The sequence below is a fragment of the Corvus brachyrhynchos genome, unplaced genomic scaffold (genome assembly GCF_000691975.1).
Source record: "Corvus brachyrhynchos isolate BGI_N302 unplaced genomic scaffold, ASM69197v1 scaffold17, whole genome shotgun sequence".
NCBI lineage: Eukaryota > Metazoa > Chordata > Aves > Passeriformes > Corvidae > Corvus > Corvus brachyrhynchos.
The window spans coordinates 4985592-5007303 of record NW_008240046.1 but is presented as its reverse complement, the minus strand read 5'-3'; the positions used below and the strand labels follow the sequence as shown (position 1 = coordinate 5007303).

Below are 21712 nucleotides of genomic sequence, written 5' to 3'. Positions count from 1 at the left end.
GTTTTAGCTCCTTTGCTCCTTGCATGTATCCCTGCATCTGTAGTTCCTTAAATGCTAGCTTTTACAGGGAGGAATAATAAATATGTTAGAACGCCTTTATCCACAGCAGCCTTCCATTCTTCAGGGTCAGTAGCAGCAGCTTAGGTACCTTTATTAGAGGTACAGGTACCTTGTTCACATCCAGATCTTTGGCAAAAAAAAAACAACTAGCCACAAACAGAGAAAAGCCCCAGCAAACCATTGAAGTATCAGAATTCCCTCTTGCCTTTTTCTGTACTCTGAAACTAATACAGGTTGAAAGGGAACATGTCCTGAACGTGTCCTGTTCAATTGCATCCCTCCAAAGATTTTCCCAATTCATCTTTGTACGTAGGTCTAAATAAAACAACTAGCTTATGATTAAAGTGTAGTAACAAGCCTAAATTTAAGGGCAGACTTTCCTGGTGATTGAGTATTTTAGCAGGTATGACTAGCAATTTGTTCTCTAAAATATATTTAGTAACAAGAAATGAAGATTGTGAAGAGCTAAACTAGTCCCTGAAGATCAAAAAATAAATGCAGCTTAAAAGCTGAACTAATGGTAAACTTACACACTTCAACAAGTTTAAAATAAACAGTGTGGGACACTCAAAAAGTTTTGATTTTTTCATCTGACGTGGTTTCCTCTTAAGTTCTTTTTACTCAGAGTTTGAATTGAGATGCAGGAGATTGAGTATTCTTGTTTGGACTTAGTTGTTTATTATATCTTATCAGTAACACAGATACACAGAGAGTGCCTCTTTGTTGGAAGGGTGGAAAATGGCCGTGAGTTTTACTTTTCCAAGCTTTTTAACCAATAATGAGATATGTTTTTACTTACAATCCAATTAATAACTTTTCATGTTCTGCAGTGCGGAACTTTTGACCCAATGGCAGAACATTCAGGTTTGTGAAGAAGGAGGAGAAGGACGAAGACAAAAATCCACACCCAAAATCTTCCATGTTGTAACCTATTCTTACCTATATATTCTAAACCTAATTTTCTACATTTCTACATATTTCACCCAGTGACATAACTTTTAATTACACAGCAACAACCTCAGTGTTACCACACAATTTAGGAAACTTTTCCCAGGGTTTTGGATTGAATACGGTGTTTCTGAGGATCACTGCCTCTCAGCACTGAAAGGCTCAAACTCAGAATCCAGGGTTCCAGCAGTTTCCCAGCATCACGATTTTCCGACAACAGCAACTTTAGAAATAGTAAAACAGGAAGCAGCTTGATGCTCTTGTGCCAACAGTTAAAATTTCAAAAGAAAAACACCAAACCATCACCAGCATTGTTTGTCTATTCATACCTTTCAGTTATTTTTATAACCTTTTTGCCATGTTTCGTCTCATAGAGACCAATGCAAAAAACCCCATAATTATATTAATTTTAAGTATTAAAAGCATGAAAACAGTGAAATGCAATGAAAAACAATACAATGCAAGCTTTTAGATGCAGTCAAGTAACTTTAATTTCATAATAATCTACAAGTATATGTACATTTTAAGTCCTTTCAATTCATCTTTCCCCACAAATTCATACTATTTGAAGTCAAGTATGTTCCCTCACAGTGATAAATCACGTATTAGCTCACTTTGCTACTGTCTGTAAAAAGCTGAGCAAATGATCAGATGTCACCGATCTCTATTTGTCAGTTTCTCTCTTTAGAACACGTATAAAGGCATCTCTTGGAACCTCCACATTGCCAATTTTTCTCATCAACCTCTTGCCTTCTGCTTGCCTCTTTAAAAGCTTCATTCTTCTTGTAATGTCTCCACCATACTGTGAAAAGAAAAAGTTTTACCAAGCTTAAACTACAGCTGCAACTATAGTACATTCCAGCAACACTAAACTCAAGGGCTTAAAAATAATCAGAAAGGCTGGTAATATTTGAGAAAAAGATGATTTTATACCCCAAATAGTTTGGCCTAAAGGCGACTAGTTAAAAAGAACAAGGAAGCAATAAGCAGATTAATTTGGACAACTGAGGGTTGAACTCTGTTACCTGAATATATACATTCCTGTAAGCCTGGCTGACACTAGACAACACATTAGATCCAAATCCCCTTGGAACAGCAGCAGGATGCCAGCTCAGATACACTGAGGCATCTTGATTAGCATTTGATGCCTACATCTACAAAAATGAACTTAAACCCGTGTACAGTGTTTAACAGACACCATCCCACAGCTGTGCCTAGCAGAAGAATTCTGTTGCAGTTGTAGGAAAAGGACACTTGTTTAATATTTTCCAATATGTTTACTTCAAAGAGTTAAATACAAGCTAAATAAGAGGCATCACAGTTTTCCAATAGCTTTGTTGTCCACAGTCAACTATTGCATATTTAAAGCTTTATTACAATGTATTACTGCAAACCTAAGTAGAAATCTAATCACAATCAAGTCTCTAAAGAAGCACATTTATACTTCCTTCTATCACCTGAAAACCAATTTAGGAAACATGAAGTTACCTATATGCCTGTGTACACACACACACATTTACTGTATGTCTACAACTATTAGAAAATGATGAGGCAACAGGAATGAACAGACCCATTCAAAGTCTGTCACTGAAAAAGCCATTACTTTATCTAATCCACTCATCAAACTGCAGCAAGAGGTTGCAAGAGTTGGATTTTAAAATAAAAGCTTTAAAGTTACAATGTTACTGTTACAATGCCACTGACACTTAAGAGCACAAGCAGAACATGTCTTTGCTAGGTTTCTAGGAAAAGATGGACCTACCATCATAGCATGACTCTAAGGTTTGCAAATGTCAGAAACATGAAGAAAAGAGAAAAAAAATACCTACACATTTTGCCACAACATTTTTTCTGTAAGCTTTCAGCCTGCAAAATAAAATAATACATACACCTTAGCATATTAGAACATCTGTATGTGAAGCTAAGTACTCGAGTTGTCAAAATGTTACTTGGTTTTCTACTAGTTTTGTAAGATGCTTTGGCACCACCACATTTCCAGGTTTTGTATACAAAAGATGAAGTTTTAAACAGAAGATGTAAATCACAGTTCTTAGTTCTAGAAATATCCCTTAGGGTGTATAATACGTACATAAAGAAATCACAATCCTACCTTTTTATCTAGAGTTTCTGCTATGACTCACAGGAAGTGTTACATCCATGTGTATATACATATACAAACAAATTCTTACAGCACCTCTGCTTGAATTCCGACCCTTAATTATTTTACCACAATTTAAATTCTATTTAAACAGCAACAGAAAAATGTGATGAGAAACACAATATTGAGGAAATGGTTTGCTTTAAAGAAGTGTGTGCTAGGAAAAAGTTGTGTGTTCAGCTGCAACATACTTCCTTTTGAACAGCACAAATCAGTTATTTTTTTGCTGACTCACAGCAAACTGTTCCACAACTACCTAGTTTTTTTCTGTGGTAAGAAAGTTTTTCCACTGCCAAAGTGGAAGTGGACTCATGGGTGTTGCAAGTTATACTTTATCCACTAAGTGCAATGCTGACCACAAGTAATCTAAAATAAAAATACATTTTCTATGTATAAATTTAATTCAAAATGTTTATTCAATACTCACTGCTAAAATGTGGTTTTCTTTTTCAAGTAGCATATACAAGAAAAATACAAATTTATTGCAAAATCAAAGTCCTGTAGTGTATAAAACTAGATAAGACTCCACAAGTCTGTACTTTACACATCTTAAAATATGGACAAAAAAAAAAGGGGAATAGAAGGGCTTCACTTACGTTTCTCTTGCAATGATTTTCTTGCCAATGGCAGCCTGGATGGCTATTTCAAACAACTGTCTAGGAATAGTCTCTTTTAAACGTTCACACAGGAGTTTACCAGCAGCACGTGCCTTATCACTTAAAAACAAAGTCAGCAATATTAAAAATATATTCACAGACCAAACTGTTTGATTGAAGGATTTTAGTAGAGGTTTTCCTCTTCTTAACTCAGAAGATGAGCTGATCACATAATTTTTACATCTAATAAGTAGTCTCTGTATGTCACCCATTTCATACTAACAGGTGATAAGACTGTATTAACTTCAGTATATAACGTCATATAAAGTGTTTATAAAAAATACCCTGATTATCCATCACACTGAAGACATTCTGAATATTGTCACAGCTCAGCTTCAAATGAAATTTTAAACTAGGTCAAGAAGAATTTTCATTAATTGTAGGCCCAAGAAGTCAAAATATACATATTACAGAATGCTTTAAAAGTCTGGTTTTATATCACAAGAAAAAAATTAATTAACATACTCTTGTCATCTGCTAATAAAAATTACCCAACTATATTTAGCATCTGCTAAAATATGCTTCAGGTTTTGGAAAGAGAAAACAACAGAAGATCTAAAGAAGCTACTAACAGATACTTTCATAAGGCATTAGAAAGAAATGGGTCTATTCTCTTCAAAAATATCCATATTTAGCAGACATTTTTTACCAACATACATGTTTTCAGGTAGCAACAATGTGACTCCTTGCTACTTGTATAGAGCAAACTGTTTAAACATGAAGTAATCAAGTGACATTCATTGAGAATTCCAATTTTAAGAATAAATAAATATCTTAATAGTGAGCTTACAGTAATCTCTGTAATACTTTTTCTATAAATATAATTCAGCATAATTCTTACAGATGCAGATTTTACAGTGGGAAGACTGAGAATACTGCAGCAAGAGCAGAATGAATGCAACTGCAAGTTTTAAAAAACCAACAATTTAAAGCTAAAAGGTTATCAATTTTAGTGAGTTAAACAGTTCAGGGTACAAGCTAAAGTGACCAAGAAAGACATGTTAAAGCAGTAACTAACTTTTGCAAGGTGGCCCACTCCATTTTGCACCATTTCAGAGTAAGACATGCAGGTAGATTGCTAAACACTGCGTGCTTATGAGAACCATATAGCAATTGCATGCAAGAGAGTTCCTCCCCTTCAGCCCCATGATCCTTCTGAACAAGGCAAGGGGTTTATTTTCCTATGTCAGCCTTCTGGAATTACAGAATTCCAAGGACTTCAATATTGCAGTTATGTAAAAAAATATGAAAATATACAAATATTTAGCAACTACAAATTAGTATTTTAAGAAGGAAAACCAAACAACCCACAAAAGTTGATCTAGGGATGACTGAAAAGGGATGCTGGAGTTACAGAAGGGAGCCTTGTAAAAACTTTGAGAAGAAAGGGGAGAGGCTGGAAACAGGAAAGACATTATTCTCATCTCTAATGCCTCAGATACTCATAGAAACTGAATCATTTTAGCAAAAAAATTCTGAGGTAATTGCATCCAGTAAATATTTACATTCTCCTAGTACTAGTCCGGAAACAAGTTAACAACAAACTTCTATGGAACAGGAATGACTGGGAGAACAAAATCATTTTTTGTCAGTATTAAGTACCATAAATGAATCATCTGGCATCTCCTAGATTGGTCTGTACTTAAATTTTTCCAGGCCTTCAGAAGATTGGCATTTTGCATTTCTTTCTCTCTGCCCTACATTTTCCACAAAAATATGATATCCAGTACTTAAGCTGAGGAGGGGAAGTAAAAAATTGCTATTAATTATGGTATATATTTCCTAATTTTTATATTACAAAATGCTTCTCTTTTTCAGTGGCAATGAAGGTGGTCATATGGCAAAATCTTCAATGCTCATACACATTTGACATATTAGGAGTAATACATACACCTAGAGTCATTTAGAATCATATAACCATTTAGGTCAGAAAAGACCTTAAGATCATCAAGTCCTACTAATAGACAATGTTTTCATTGACTAATAATTGGAAGTCTTATTTCTTTTGAATAAGGAATCCAGTCAACCTACTTGTGTATGATAGTTGCCAGTTCTTCAACTGGATTTCCATTTAGGAGAATATCCATTTTGATTAGGTCTGCTGATTGGTAACCTGCATCTTCATAATCAAAACTAAAAAAAAGAAAAAAAGAAAAAATTAGTGATGATATTGTATAAATTATAGTCTGCATTCTTTGTTCCATAAATTTTAGAGAAAAGTTCTTAAAAAAACACTTGAACTTTTTCTAATAAGAAGGGAGGACAGTTTTTAAGTCTCTCAGTACATCTTCAGGCTAGAAATGTACTGCACATAATGCCCCCTCCAATGCAGAAAGATGTCATCTTGACTTTGAGGATCTCTTTCCAATCTACAGAGCTATTAGGAATCTACATGCTTAATGCAATCTTAAAGAACCCTTCAATACAGCTTTTGAACAGTCAATGTCCTGAATGTCACAGGAATCAAGCACTAACCCAGGACCATCTTCTTTGCATCCTCTCATTTGACAAACTTTTTATGTGACCCCGATTATCACTGTCTCTGACAACTAAGTTTTTCACACAGTTTCCAAACCAGATTTCTTCTTTGGTAGGTGTGGGCCTTCCTGTCTGTGTGTTAATTTGCAAAAATTGTTAAAATGCAAGAGATGCAGAGGTGATGTATGTGATCAATCGATCACTTACTTATATGTAAGTATAAATGTGGAGGATCATCAATATCACTGTAATTGGGTCAAACCTAAAGTATCAGAACAGAGGGGAAAAAATCCTTTGAGATTATTTCAAAGTACTTCTATCTTAGTTGGCTTAATAAACCATAGACGTGTAAATAGATCCACATAACAGAAACATGATTACTGAGAGCACTACATACACAAATTGTATTAAGGAGTCAGTTAGGAAATAAAAACAAATAAATAAATAATGCAACATCATTGGCAATCACCCCTAAATCAAAGGAAACCCAGCATAATTCTGCTAATAAGATAGGTTATTCATAAACAGGTTAGGTTTTATGTAGTGAAGGAGCTAGATCCAGAGAGAAAATTCAAAATTGCCATCCCTCTGTTTCTTCTACCTTGCCTCTCCACTTTTGCTTATGCTTTTACTGCATATATATATATATATATATATACACACAGGCAAAATATGTCTTACTTACATAATTAAAGAAAACACAAAGTAAATTCAGTCTTTCAATAAAATTAATTTTTATGTTAATAAAATAAATAATGTAATTAGGTATACCAGTTCCTGTTCTATAATGTATCTCACTAACAAGATCTCCAAATACCAGGTTTGTTATTGAGCCTCCTGGGGAACAAGCTCATCTGCCATGCAACATTTTCCATTCCATTAAACTCACAAAGGCTCTTCACAAACATCTGAGCCCTGTACTTGACTCTGAATTCATAGTAGCTGCCCACAACAGAAAATTTTGTCTCAAAATACAGATGATTTTATTTTCACAGAATAAAGCATGTATGCAAAGTAAGTACTGTTTGTTTTAAATACCATGTTGTTTTTACTAGCTTTAAATAATCAATGTGGTTATTTTCCTCTTTCCACCAAGAGACAGTTAATACAGTAAGTAGTACAGTTTCAGTGATTCCTTTTGACAAAAACTGCCCAGTGTCACTTCAGACAAGGACAGACCATCTAGGTCTGTCTTACAGAGATGAGCCAGTGCCACTCCAGAGGGTGCCCTTGAAAAATACACGCATTGCCAAAGACAATGATTCTTAGGTAGTGATGCACTTTTCATGGTTTTCAGACTTATTTCCATCCATTTTCACGTGAATCTAATCCATTCAAGCTGAAGAGATTTGCAGCACCATCATAAAGGAAGATTCATTTGTGCCCTTCCACAGCTGTTCCTCAGGCCTTTTTTCACCATGCCCACTCCTTCAGGGTCCAGGGTGGGGAGAGAAGAAGGGGGAACACGGTGGGTGGGTAATTACCTTGCATAGCCAGAAGAGAGAGACTTAAGAGCATCATAAAAATCCACCACAATTTCATTCAGTGGAAAGAGGTATTTTAGCATAACCCTGTTTTCATCAATGTACAACATATCCTTCTGGACTGCCCTACGATCCTAGACAAATAAAAATTGTTTCAGTTTCCCTTGACATTTTCTACAAAAAAATACAAAGCAAATTAAAATGAACAGCAATCAAGTGACACAAGACAATTCCTGTACTTAAGCCCCGAAGTAAGTTTCTTATTGGTAGTTTGAAGTCCCAGGATAAATTGCAGCACTGTAACAAATGAAGTGGTTATAACTTAACTAGACATACAATTCAAGCCTTTCCTCTCTAAATGCTGCATTTCTGAAATGCTTAGCAGCTTCTGCTTATTGCTGCCACAGTAGGACTTGCAGGGTCATCCTCTTTTCTCCCAGGAGGGTGTTCTTAAAGTTATTTTAGGAATTCTTTTTAATAGATTTTATTCTTCACTGTATTGACATACAAGTACTGTACTGCTTTGTATGCATTTTGAAATGTTAAAAGCTAAGAAAAATATTGTGAAGAAATAATATAAACACAATATGCATGGCAGTTAAAGCATTTTCAATTACAAGTATTTCAAACACAGGTAGGCAAATGTGTTTGGCCATCACTATCCTAAATTTACTTTCAGTGAAGTACTGAAAAAAATACATGAACACAGTCAAGTGTTGCCAGAAGCTGTATTTCCATGAATATACTTCTAAAAAACAAATACATCTTATTCCCCTGCTACAGACTCCATTCTTTCAGGAGAACAGAACTACCTATGAATTAGTGTGGTACAGACCAAGTGCTTTTTTGTCACTGAGCTTCATTACTAACTTTCAATGGATTCTGTAGTTCATAATTTTACAAATAAAAAGTTAATTATTTTTTCTTTCAAAAGTATTCAATAATTACTTCAAAGGTATTTAAGTACTAATTAGTACCTATTATACTATCTAGTGTCTTCACTTTAAGTATGAAGTAAAGAGCTTAAAAATGCAAAAGACAAAATTAAAACTATAGACCAACCTGACACAAGGTAATTATTTTCCCAATATATTCATGAGGTGTTACAATAGTACCAAGAACAGTTGGCTCCAAATATTCTGATACTGAAAGTTTATCAGGAAACTGAGCAGGGTTGATAATAGTAATCTGGTCTTTTCCATACTCCTGAAAACAAACAAACAAACCAAACAGATATTGTAATTTTAGAAGTAAGTAAAATGAACAGCAAAGGAGACAAATATACCATTGAAAAAACGCTAAAAATGTTTCAATTGCCTGAAAACACTGGTGCATTATGCAACCCACGTTTAAAATAAGGATGATTTTAGAGGAGATTTCTATAGAAATCACATATGGAAGTCCCTTATCAGCATATCTTAAATATCATTATACAGAAATAGTACAGCATTAAGTTTTCACTTGGGATATGACAGAAATACAAAAAGCTTTTCTATCCATCTTTCCAGGTCTCTCTTTCCCATGTAAATTTAGGATCTTCCTTCTTTCTTCATCCTGATCCTCTAAGTTACTAAGACACAGCTTCAACAGAAGACCTGCTCTGAATACTTTAGAGTTCAGTGGTAGGACTTTCTTCTCTAAGTAGAACTTTGGGGTCAGGCTCCCTCACATGCTGAAGTGGATTTAGAAATGAAGTTTCTGTGTAAGTGCTTTTATTAACTACTTTTTCCAGTCCACCATCCCAATAAGGGCTGGAGTTACCCTTCAAAGGTAGAAAGGAGGCATTGCTGCTTACTGTGTAAATGCAACTTCCCTCTCCTCCACACACCAAAGCAAGTGATTACATCATTTCCACTGACAGGGACCCAGCTTCCAGCATTGCTTGAAAAGAATCCCACATCAGCAGTCCAGAATCACTTACACACCAAAGGTGTCAACTACTTCATTCATAGCTGCTATACTGCCTAAGAAACCAAAACAACCGGAGAGATAAAAGGTCTATGCCTCACACCTTGCAAGTACAGCAACCTTTCTTACACAAGTTTTTAGTAATTTACAGAATAATCAGCCAGTCAACTTGCAGCCTCCCCTGTCAGCAGGTGCTCTGAGTCGACCTCTTTTCTCTATAAAACTCAAACACAGTAATTCTATTTGCACCCAGTTTAAGGAAGTTAGCAGGTGCCTGTTTAACTATGATCAAAAAATCTCACTTTCTTTCACCAGCCCCTGCCAATCTACAGTAGCATTACAAGCTATTCCTAGAAACATTCATGTTTTCTGATGGATAAAGCCTGGAAGATTATTTCACCTGCTTTTAACACAGTCCAGTCAGGGAGAACTTAAAAGAATACAGCAAGATATGTGTCCTATACTCCCATTTTCAAGGAAAAGTATAAGACATAAAAATAGAGTGCTTAAAGTGAAAGGGGAAAGAACATCCTTAAAAAAAAATACAAACTATTTAAGTAATATACTGGTGTTTCTGATGCTTACTATAAAATACAGTACTAGCCTACATTTAAAAAGAGACTCTAGATGTTTATTATAGGAGGCTTTTAAACTGCTATTTACATAATTTTCTAATGAATTTTACATACCTTTATCAACTTTGCTGAGGAAAGAACAGCTTTATATGGAACTGTAGGTGCAGTCAAAATAACAGACATGTTATACTCTTGCTCCAAACGTTGATTAAAGACTTCCATATGTAGAAGACCAAGGAAACCCAATCTGGAAAACAAATACCCTGTTAGTAAAAGTATTTGTGTATCCCCTGGAATTTCACAGTGGTCTTTCTCACCCTCCAGCATTTTTACAGTGCTAGTATGGCAGTATCAGGCAGAGCAAAATTTGGTCCAAGGGACCAAATAATCCTACAGTTGAGTAATATGAGTCTTGGAGAACAAAAACTATTAATCACAAAAAATTTCATCCTCTGTGCAAACAGAAAGTAAGAAAATCAAATGCTTTTGATCTTTATCTATGATTAATGTGAATTACAGCTCCTAATTTTGAATTAATTTTAATTCTACCTTCAGTTTACTTAAACATGCATTCTCAATTTATGAACTGTTTCAAAAGTGAAAGCAGCACAAAAACCTCACCTCCATCCAGCTCCTAAGGCAAGGCTACTGTCACGATGAACAGTTACACTGGAGTCATTCAATGTCAGCCTTTCCAAAGCACTTTTCAGAGTATTGTATTCTGTTTGATCTATAGGATACATTCCTGTCAAAATATATTACATAGAAGTGATGTGACAGAGAACTTTAGCTGCTGTGTACTTAGCCTTCAGATATGCCGCTTACAAAGTAATAAAATCAGGAATAGTTTACTTGTTGCTCCATCTGCTTTTAAATGTAAAAAACAACATGAGGATTCTTTTTTCCTCAAAAAAAATCAGCCGAAACGTAAAAAAGTTTTAGATTACCTCAGAATTAACATCTAAACCATAATGGTAGGATCACTGTACTCATCTAATCCTTCACTTTTGTGGAAGATTCACAGTTGAGTTTAACCACTGTTTTGCAGTGTAAATGTATATAGCTTAGGCATGCATGAATAAGCAGACAGACTTCACTGAGATGTTCCCTCCAAGCTAAGAGTGAGTGAAAAATAAAAAGTATAATTTCAAAGTTGCAAATATTTCTCTATGTTTTTGAAATTAATAAAAACAGCTGTTTTTATAACTACTGCCTGAAATAGATGCTACTGTATCACTCCTCCCATCCTTTTATGTTCAGAAAATGTAGATTACATCAAGAAGCAACACACATACACACAAAAACATTATTTACAAAATTACACTTTTTGACACTCACTGAGAGACTGCCTAATCTCCATGAGACAGTTCAAGTGAGTTTTTACACACTGCTCCACAACAAATCTAGAAAATTATTTACAGAATTTCCTTCTAAAGCTACCTTCTGTAGCATTTGTAGTAGTTACTGAAGCTAGTGGCAACAGCTCAACAGAACTATTCAACCTCAAAAAGTCAAATATTTTACAGGATCATTCTGAGTATTAGCTCTGGAAGTTTACCATGTTTAACGAAAATGAAACAGCTGCGAAGTTTTAAAAGAAGAAAAACCAACACAGCAATAACAGAAACCTGATTAGCAAGACGAAGAATTCCCTCAATTTTTTTTTTTAAATTTCAACCCTTCTTTTCCAGATATTAAGAGTTTACTGGCATTAGAAAAAATAATCATGGGCAAAAATACATTTGTCTTGTATTCATATAAAACCAGTCAGCAATTAATACTAATCCTGTTAAGTCACAGGGAAAGCACACAAAGCTACATAAATGATGCACCTCGGCTAAAATTCTAATCCTCCCGATTCTTAATATACACATCTTCTTTTAAAAGCTCTAACAGCTCTTACTCTTGTTATTGGAAAAAAGTAACTCCACTTTATATTGATTTACTCCTCACCTGCAAAAACCATTGGCTTCGCTGACTTAAAGCCAGGCAAAGGCTCCACTGGCTGTTTATACAAAAACAGTGTGTCTCCTATTTGGGCTTCCGCTACTTCTTTCATTCCAGCAATCAGGTACCCCACCTGTCCTGCATAGCTAAATAAAATTGTTATTATATGGACATGATTCTTGGCATTAGCAGTATTTCTACTATTTTCCTACTTGATTTAGCCCAGCCAGTAATTCAAATCAATCATCCCCCTAAAAGCCTGTATCCAAAGTCCAGAAGTGAGATTTAAGTTGTGACACCTCCGAGTTGTGAACTGTCTCAACTAGTTCTATTTCTCTTACAGCTGAACAGTATATTTATGATCTTGGATTTTGAATACTACGTTACTCCCAGTTTAAAAGCTGGAGCTAGACCCTTGAGAAGCTCCTTCTAAGACAAAGAAGCCAGAACAGTTCCCAGCTGCCAGCACAGCAAGTTTCATATACCAATAGGATTAAACTAGACAAGCACTTTCTATCAGCACGTTATGCTAATAGGAGGAGAACACATGGTAAATATTGAGTAAAACATAGTGTACTGGTTTTGTCTGGGATGGAGTAACTTTCTTCAAAACAGCCCTGTATGAAGCTGTGTTTTGGACTTGTGACTAAAACAAGTGTTGATAACATACCAATGTTTAGGTATTGCTGAACAGGCCCTCTCAGTTTCTCGTTCTGTGCCCCTGCAAGCAAACAGACTGGGGGGTGGGCAAGAGACTGGGAGGTGACACAGCCAGGACAGCAGACCCAAACTGGCCAAAAGGGCATTCCATACCACAGAACATCATGTTTAGCAATAAAACAGAAGTGTCATCTTTCCAAGGTAGCTGTTACTTGTAGACTAGCAGGACATCAGTCTGCTTGTGGGAGGTGGTGAATAATGGACTGTCTTTCCATCACTTGCTTTTATCTTTTTTTTTCTCCTCCATTTATTAAACTGTCTTTATCTCAATCCACAAATACCTCCTCAATTCTGATCCTCATCCTGCTAGGGTTGGGGAGTGAGCAAGGGGCTGGTGGGGTTGCTGGCTGGGTTCAACCCACCAGACACAGTAATGTAATCTGAGAACCCCCCCAATAAAGTCATTAACACATATTTGGATGCAAACTGGTAAAACTCTGCACTAATTCTAAGTACCTGATTTTCTTCCCACTGCTGTCATGAGAAGCCAGTTTCTGGAAGCTGTTGTATTCATGGATTTTAAGTTTTCCACCCTCAAAATATGCTGCAGCAATAACTAAGATGAAGCCCCATTCCCTTCCACTCTCAAACAAGGCAGTTCCTAGAAATAAATTGGACAGCTGAGTAAGAGTATCGAACACTAGCCTTTAAACACCTAGCTGTCCATATGTTCCATGTACTATAGAAGAGATTCCTCCCACAGCAGTGCCCAAAAAGCACTCCCCAAAACCTTCTGCGTCAGTGTGCCCAAAAAAAAAACTGACACAGAGCATTAAATTGCAAATAATAAGTATAAAAAACCCCACCACCAAAGAACAAGAACAAAAACCTAGACCTCTCCCTAGACATTTTTACCTCTCAAAGCAAAAACCAAAAAGAAATGCAGGATTTTGTAGCTTACCCCAATATATGATTTGGTCCACTGTAAGAAGTTTTTACTTACAGCTTATGTGTTGGCTGTTCATCTGGAGTCAGAATTCCAACTTCATGAACTTCGTATCTTTTCTTTGTATGTGCTGACACAATTTTATGCCCTTTTGCAATCTCCCCACCAAAGAGGGCAATGTTAGCTACAACACCTCGGTAGTGGTCAAAGGTAGAGTCAAATACTAAGGCTTTCAATGGATCAGCAGTATTACATTGGGGTCTGTCACCAAAAAAAAGAAAATTAATATATTATGCAGTGTGTTTCCATTCAATATTGAATGAGCAAGTATACCCACCCCAAACACTCTCATAGAATCATACCAGGTTGGAAGGGATTTCAAGGATCACCTGATCTAACTTTTCTTGGCAAAAACACAGTCTTAACAAGACGGCCCAGCACCCTGCCCAAACAAATCAGAGAGTGTCCAACACTGGGGAATCCACCACTTTCCTGGAGAGATTATTCCAATGGCTCTTTGTAGCTACTGTTTAAATACCAGACCATGGCAAAAGGTCTCCCTTAAACCTTCTTCTCTCAAGGCTGAACAAGCCCACTTTTCACAGCCTTTCCTCGCAGGGCAAGCTACCCAGTCTTTTGATCACCTCTGTGGCCCTTCTGTGGCCCCTCTTTAGCCCGTCCACATTTTCTGCATAGTATATACTGAACACAGTATTCCAGGTGTGGACTAACCACACAGGATAACGATTTCTTCATCTCTGCTAGTGATGTCCTTGTTGAGGCAACCCAGCACACTGTTCCCTCATACTGACTTTGTTGCCCATAAGGACCCCCGGTCCATTTCCACAGAGCTGCTCCCCAGCTAGGTAGATTCTAGCATGGGCTGCAATCCTGATTTATGTATTCCCAGGTGCATGACCTTTGCCTCCCTCTGTTGATTGCAATTTCATATGGTTCTTGCTAGCCTACTCTTCCAGCCTATATCTAGGTCTTCCTGCAAAGTGGCTCTCCCTTTTTGAAGTGTCTACTTCCCCTCTCAGTTTGGTATCACTGGCAAACTTCACTAGGGTACACATCCCAACTTCCAGATCACTTAGGATGATATGAAGCAGCATTGAGCGCAATACTGATCTCCAGCAGACCCTATCTGTGGCCAGTCTGAAAAGGAGATATTTACCACCACCCTCTGGGTGCAGCCTGTCAGACCACTCCCTACCCACCACACAGACCACTCTAGACTGTAACACAGTGGTTTCTCCAGGAGTCTCTGAGAAACCTTATCAAAAGCCTTAAAGATCCAGGTAGAAAGAAATCCAGGTAGACAGTGTCCAACACTTGCACCAATAGCAGGTTCCTTTGCTGTAGAAGGTGATCACGTTTGTCAAGCACAATTTGCCCTTGGCGCATCCCTGCTTGCTTTTCCCAATCACATACTTCATCTGACTTGTGATACCCCCAGGAGGATTTGTTCCATACCATTCCCAGGAACTGCAGTAAGACTACGGGCCTATAAATTCCTGGATCCTCCTTTAAGCTCCTCTTGTAGATGAGACATTAGCATTCTTCCAGTCTTCTGGGATGTCCCCTGATCTCCATGACTTCTCAAAGATTATGAAGAGCAGCTTTGCAATGACACAGCCAGCTCTCCTGCAATCCTCAGGTGGATACTGTCAGGGCTCGTTGATGTGTAGGGGCCAGGCTCCTGTAACAGTTCACATACCAACTCTTTCTTTGCTGACAGTGGGTCTGTGCATAAACCTGCATTTTTGCTCCCCAGGCCTAAAGCCCAACAGTGCTGGTAACAACAGAGGTGAAGAAAATGTACCTCTGCTTTTCAGCCTCACTGGTAACTAATTCACATCTCCTGTTTAAGCACAAGTCACTATTTTCCTTCTCCTACATCTCTCTATAAAGTATTTTCTTTAGATCTGATGCATATTAAGTGTAAAACTACTGCCAATACCGTATAGATGCAACTCGTGATTACCTTAAAAGGTTAATTAGATACACAGTTAAATACAGACTTACGGTGGGATCTTCTCAATGACCTTTTGAATAACTTTTTCAACATTTGTTCCTTGTTTAGCAGAAATCTAAAACAAATCCAACAACGATTTTATAAGACACATCTTACACTTATTAATTAAATATGATCATGTTTACTTAGACAGTTTTGGTGTCCACAGATAGTACTACCCACAAAAGCACTCCAAAGGACACTCTAGAATGCTATTACTAAGAAATGTTTATTTGATTGCAAATTATGTTTTTTTCTTTTGTCAATGGCAATTATGATAGAAACAAAAACTATTTATGGACTGACAGAGAAATAATTTAAAATCTCTGATGCCATTCCTCAAAAAATACTAGAATTTTTAGCTGAAAGGTATTTTCTCCACTCTCACAGGAGACAAACTTTAAAGAAATTCATATGTCAGACAAAAACAGGCAGACAGATAGCACCCTCTTAATTTACTACATGCACATGTCATTCATTAGTTACAAAGCAGAGATATTATCAGCCATGTTATAAAACTTAGAGCTCTTACCCTTATACATTCATCTGTAGGGATATCAAACAGCTTCTCAATTTGTTTTTCAACTCTTTCAGGGTCTGCATTTTTCAAGTCAATCTGAAAAACAACAAACTGCTAAATATACAATTGATCATGTCTCCCACATCATCCAGTACTGTAGTTTTCAAAAGTACAACAAAGAGCCTTTTTGTATTTATGAGGAAATATTGTCTGTCTTTAGGAAAAGATCAGTATTCATCTCATGAAGTCTTCCTTCCTTGATTTCAGGAAGGATCCCATCCGTAACTAGTCTAGTTTTGGCTTGTTTCATTAGGGAAAACACCTTTGTCCAAAGTTGGTAAAAATCTTTAGTTAACAAAGTAATTTGAAATCATTAAGTGCTACCTACACTGTTTATATGTTCAAATATTAAATACAATATAAATCTACAAAAAGCAATTAACATAAAATGAGCAGTAACTAATCTTGTGATACCGATAACACAGCCCTCAAAACTGCACAGAAAATAACACTTGAATTTCATTGAAAACCAAGACTAGGCTTTTTAAATATTGAGCTCCTACTCTTGTCATTTCCTCAGTATCTATGAACTTTTAACACCACCAATTCCAACTGTAAACCCAGCACTGCAAAGTCTGCCACTAAGCCATGTCCTTAAGTGCTATGTTTTTTAAATACCTACATGTATTTCATGAAATTAACAATTTCATAGCAGTTACTGTAAAATTTCACAGAGACAGCAAATACAGAAAACTCCTTTTACATTCTAGCAATGTTATATATAAATCCAATAAATATTATAATAAATAATATTTTTTGTTATATACTTCTATTTGAGGTTACATTTCTGATCAGTCTTATACGCATTTAAACAACTCAACTATTTAATAGAAAACACTAGAAACTTTATTACCTTATTTATGACAGGAATTATTGAAAGCTGTGCTTCAAAGGCAAGATAGAAGTTTGCCACTGTCTGAGCCTGAATACCCTAGAAAATAACATTATAAGATTTAACACAGAAACCTCCTCAGTTTTGGTGTGGTTTTGGGGAGTACTTTTAGGCATACCATACAGTTTAAAATTCTTTTGCTATTCTATCAACTCTTTCATTTAGGAGATGGATAACTAAAAGGTGTTTGATAATATGCAACTGCTGAGAAAGAAAACAACTTTCCTAATTATAATTTCTCGTAATCTGAATATAAAGAAACAAACCAATAATATTGTATCTCTGACCACTTCCATGGAATTATTTATAGGCAACACAGTATTATGCATACATTATGTGCCAAGTACAGATTTTTCTGCATGCTAGGATGTTGGCTACTCAGAAGTAAGTAACAGGTACCTCAAAGAATAGACTTTTTAGTTCTCAACAAACTATTTACAAATGGACTCTGACAAAGAAAAAGAGGTGTTTATGATGGTGATAAGACTATAGTTACTCCACAGAGCAGGAACGTACCTTCAGCTGACCATGCTAATGAATGAGACTATAAAGCAATAATATCACAGCTGGATCAGAGAGCACAGAAGCAGACATGGGGAGCAAGAGAAGTGGGAAAACAGAAGCTACTTGTTGTCTTTTCTTTGCTCAGAACAGATCAAGTGGAAGATTACTTATACGGGGCTATCCACTATAAGGGATATCAGCCTGACATTTTAGGCAATATAAAGAAACAACAAAGAATACTTATTAAAAAAATTATAATGAAAAAGTTGAGTTTGTAAGTATTCTGAATGAAAGACAAATACAGAATACCAAGTAATCACATAATATTTAGAAGTGACATAAAAAACCAATTAAATATAAAAACATCAGTTAGGGAACATATTTATTACTGAAGCTTACTTAAGAAGGCCACTTGGCCATCAAGCTAAGAAGGAGCATGTGTTCATAATCACTGAAAGTGAGCTGGGTTTGGGGTTTTTAGATATAACAAGGGAAACAGTAGCATTCATTTGACCCTTGTACAATACAATCATAAATATACGATAGAAGAAATTCTCACAAAGTATTTTGATGATAATGTGCCCATATTTAACATCATGATTTCATAATTCTCATATTCTAGTCTGTTAACTGAAGGTATTCAAATGGGTGCTAGTACAATAGCTAGAAGTTCTCTAGACTGCCATTTGCAAAATTCATACTCTCTGAAAAATAGGATCTGATTCTTCACTAATTGATTCTGTGCTATTTTTGCTATGTCATGGAACTGTGGTATCTGTCAATACAAGTCTCTAGGTAATTTTTAAACTCCCATTACTCCTTTTCTGCAACCTAATACTTTCATGGAGACAGTCTAGGGGCAAAAACACTAGCAGAAAAACTAAAAAGACCCACCACCTAGTTTACCTCTACTTTAAGGAAATACTGAAATACTAAACAGAAAACAAGAATTAAGAACTACACCTCATTTGCATCCACTACAAGTATGACACCTTGACAGGCAGATAGTGACCGCGATACTTCATAGCTGAAATCTACGTGCCCCTGTGGAGAAGACAAAAATTCACAATTTTAGGTACTTCTAGAGTCTTTTGCAAAGATTTCTGTACTATGTTGTTTTCATTTGTATATATGTTCACATTCTTATAAAAGAAGAATTGAATAAACACAAGAAGCCAGAAATCTCCTGCTTTTAAATATAAAGACATTTAGATTTGTGTGATTTCAACACTGCTTATATTTAACTTACTGGCGTGTCAATAAGATTTAAGAGGTAGTTTATGCCTTCATGATTGTAAAAGAGAGATGCAGATTGGGCTTTAACCGTAATTCCTCTTTCACGTTCCACTTGCAGTTTATCCAGCACTTGCTTATTATGGTCAGTTTTAGAAATTGTTCCTACAAATAAGAAAAGAAAAACCTTTATTACCTAATTTACTACATAAATCTTGAAAATGCTATTAACCAAGAGTTAACCAAAGCAAATGAAGCTTTCCCATATGATTAAGCTAAACTAAGATTTCCAATCCAAAACAAAACTGTACATCAACTCTTTACATTTGTCAAATAAAGTTTACGCATAAAGTCATATACAATAATATCCTGAATAAGCAGAATAAAAAACATCATCTAAGAAATTAAGAAAAAGCAAAAATTTCTTTGAATTGTAAATGATTTTGATATTTAGGGAAACTTCACCTCCTGTCACCGGAGAGGAGTGGCCCACAGGTCCAAGACCAACCTCAAGTGCAAGATGATCATTAGCCTACAGTGACAGACCTGAATTCAAAATCCCATTCTACCACAGGCATCAAACAAAAATGCTCACAGTGATACATGGGAGGTAATCATAAAAAATAGCTTTGATCAAAAGCTTCTCTTCCTGGTTTTGTTTCGTTCACCCTTAAATGAGAGTCCAGAATTCCCAGGTCTTGACAATCCCACCCCTTCTGTCCACCCCAACCACTGGCAGTAAACATCATAAACTTGCCATGTACTGATCTAATGGACGACTGGTTGGAATGACAGAAGTAACATCTTGAACAAGGAAGTAAACTTCTTTTCAGTCTCTTTCCAAAATATGTATTTCTTTTCCTTATGCCTACATGTAGGCAGATCTCAACCACAAAGTCCATATATCTGAAACACTACACAACTGAGAGCCTAAAAGCACAAAAGCAACACTAGAAGAGCAAAAATATTAGAAATTTTAGTAATAACCAAAGGTACAGAAACTTAGGATGCAACTTTCCATGTCAAAAAAGGTAGTATAAAATGAGAATATTTACCTGTAATTTCCAGCAATCTGTCTGCTAGTGTACTTTTGCCATGATCTACATGAGCTATAATACTGAAGTTTCTAATGCTTTCAACAGGATACATCGACATATCTAATTTTTCCTGAAAAACAGAAATTTCGTTTCATAAATCAAGGTTACAGTCTCTATATACAATATGACCTGGCCTTTAAAAAACTCAATTAGTTCTTTAATTGTTCTCTAGAAGAAGCACAGGTTGAGCAGAGATACAAAAACTTAAACTGTCACCATTGTTTAAAATGCTGGCATTTCACTTTAGTCATATAGATATATACTTTTTTAATCACTAAATAATCATGGAAGTATGCTGGAAAGTGTGTGAAAGGTACTATGTGCTTACATACATAGGGAGCTGGAAAACTTTGGTTTACAGTTTTAAGTTTGTGAAACTACTGAACTTAAGGATTAAGAAAACTGGATTCAGGGGGCCATTAAGGACATCATTCCTCACAAGCATGATATCAATACAGAGCCATTACCTAGAGACTCAGGGAGTGGTGACCTTATCATAAGGAGCAAGCAGACTGCAGAAAAGGATGCCGTGGTTAACACTTATCTCGGCTAAATTTTAAAAAATGCAGAAAACCAGCCTGACATAGAAAGGTCCAACACTAACTTTTATTTGTGTTATTCATGCTCATTCCTAGTAATAACACATTTTGAAGAAAAGTATCTTCCTTGATTTTCAAAGCTTTGAGATTCAGAAACCAGGAGACCCCTGAGAGCAATCAGCAAAACTTCACTGAAAAACTCTGGCTGCCAATTTTAGCGACACACAGAGCTCATCTCTCTAATTCAGGCTCTGCACACAGCTCTGGGCCAGCAGGGAATTAGTGAGTGTGGTGTCATTTGCTAGCATCAGTACACAGCATTCAGCAGCGTTTTCTGCCATGTCCCTCACAGGTGTCTTGGCTTGAAAAGGCAAGGTCTGCTATTGCCACAGGGACGCAAGGCCCCTGCAGCAGGAAATTCCTACTGCTGTTCCAACACAGATTCTTTCACACAGTGTGCAAGGGGCCAATCCACACACAAAGTCAAAGTATTTGATTTATTTAGACTTCTGTGCAGAAAGGGACACTGGGTGGAAAATCCACAAAGCCACCAAACAACTATCAGAACTTTATACTATTTATACATTTCATCAAACAAAGGCATTAATGTTCACTGCCTAAAAGTTGCATCGCTGTCTTATTAATCAGTATTCTATCGGTTACATGAGTCCCTCACTTTTAATGCTAGTCAGCCGGCATGGTCTCTTTGAGTCAGTGGGTTCCTTGGGCCAGTGGTCATGATCTCCCCCTGCCGGAATTACCTTTTTACTCAGGCAGAGCCGATTTCAGCACAGGTGCTGAGTTGGCTTTGTTATCCTGGGGGTTCTGGCCAGTGTCCTCCTGGCCCGTGAATTCTGCATTCCTAGTGTCCGCTACCAGCAGTACACCCCTCTCCCCAAGCTTTGTTAACCTGCCCCTAGAACTGAGATCACTAAAACAGGTCAAGCACTAAACCTTAGCAAGGCAATTCTACCAACAAGTAACGCGTCCTTCTTCCACCTGGACGCCAACGTGGCCTGCCTGGAAAGGC

At 36.5% G+C, this 21712-nt stretch overlaps 1 protein-coding gene across 3 annotated transcripts; it reads right to left on the bottom strand.

Moving 5' to 3' along the window:
- Positions 1-1474: 1474 nt before the first annotated feature.
- GUF1 (GUF1 homolog, GTPase) lies at positions 1475-20290 on the bottom strand. 3 transcript variants are annotated; one of them, XM_008641401.2, is made up of 16 exons: positions 20102-20290; positions 19063-19211; positions 18777-18857; positions 17271-17348; positions 16370-16453; positions 15849-15913; positions 13878-14081; positions 12221-12360; positions 10889-11012; positions 10382-10514; positions 8847-8990; positions 7785-7918; positions 5854-5955; positions 3763-3882; positions 2838-2874; positions 1475-1810 (listed from the first exon to the last, which is right to left on the bottom strand). In XM_008641401.2, the coding sequence occupies exons 1-16, from the start codon at positions 20199-20201 to the stop codon at positions 1673-1675; spliced, it is 1833 nt and encodes a 610-aa protein (XP_008639623.1). In that variant the 5' UTR covers positions 20202-20290; the 3' UTR covers positions 1475-1672. The 3 variants fall into 3 exon arrangements, with proteins under 3 accessions (XP_008639623.1, XP_017599968.1, XP_017599969.1); XM_017744479.1 differs by lacking the exon at positions 20102-20290 and adding an exon at positions 19804-20059; XM_017744480.1 differs by lacking the exons at positions 10889-11012; positions 12221-12360; positions 20102-20290 and adding an exon at positions 19804-20061.
- Positions 20291-21712: the final 1422 nt, after the last annotated feature.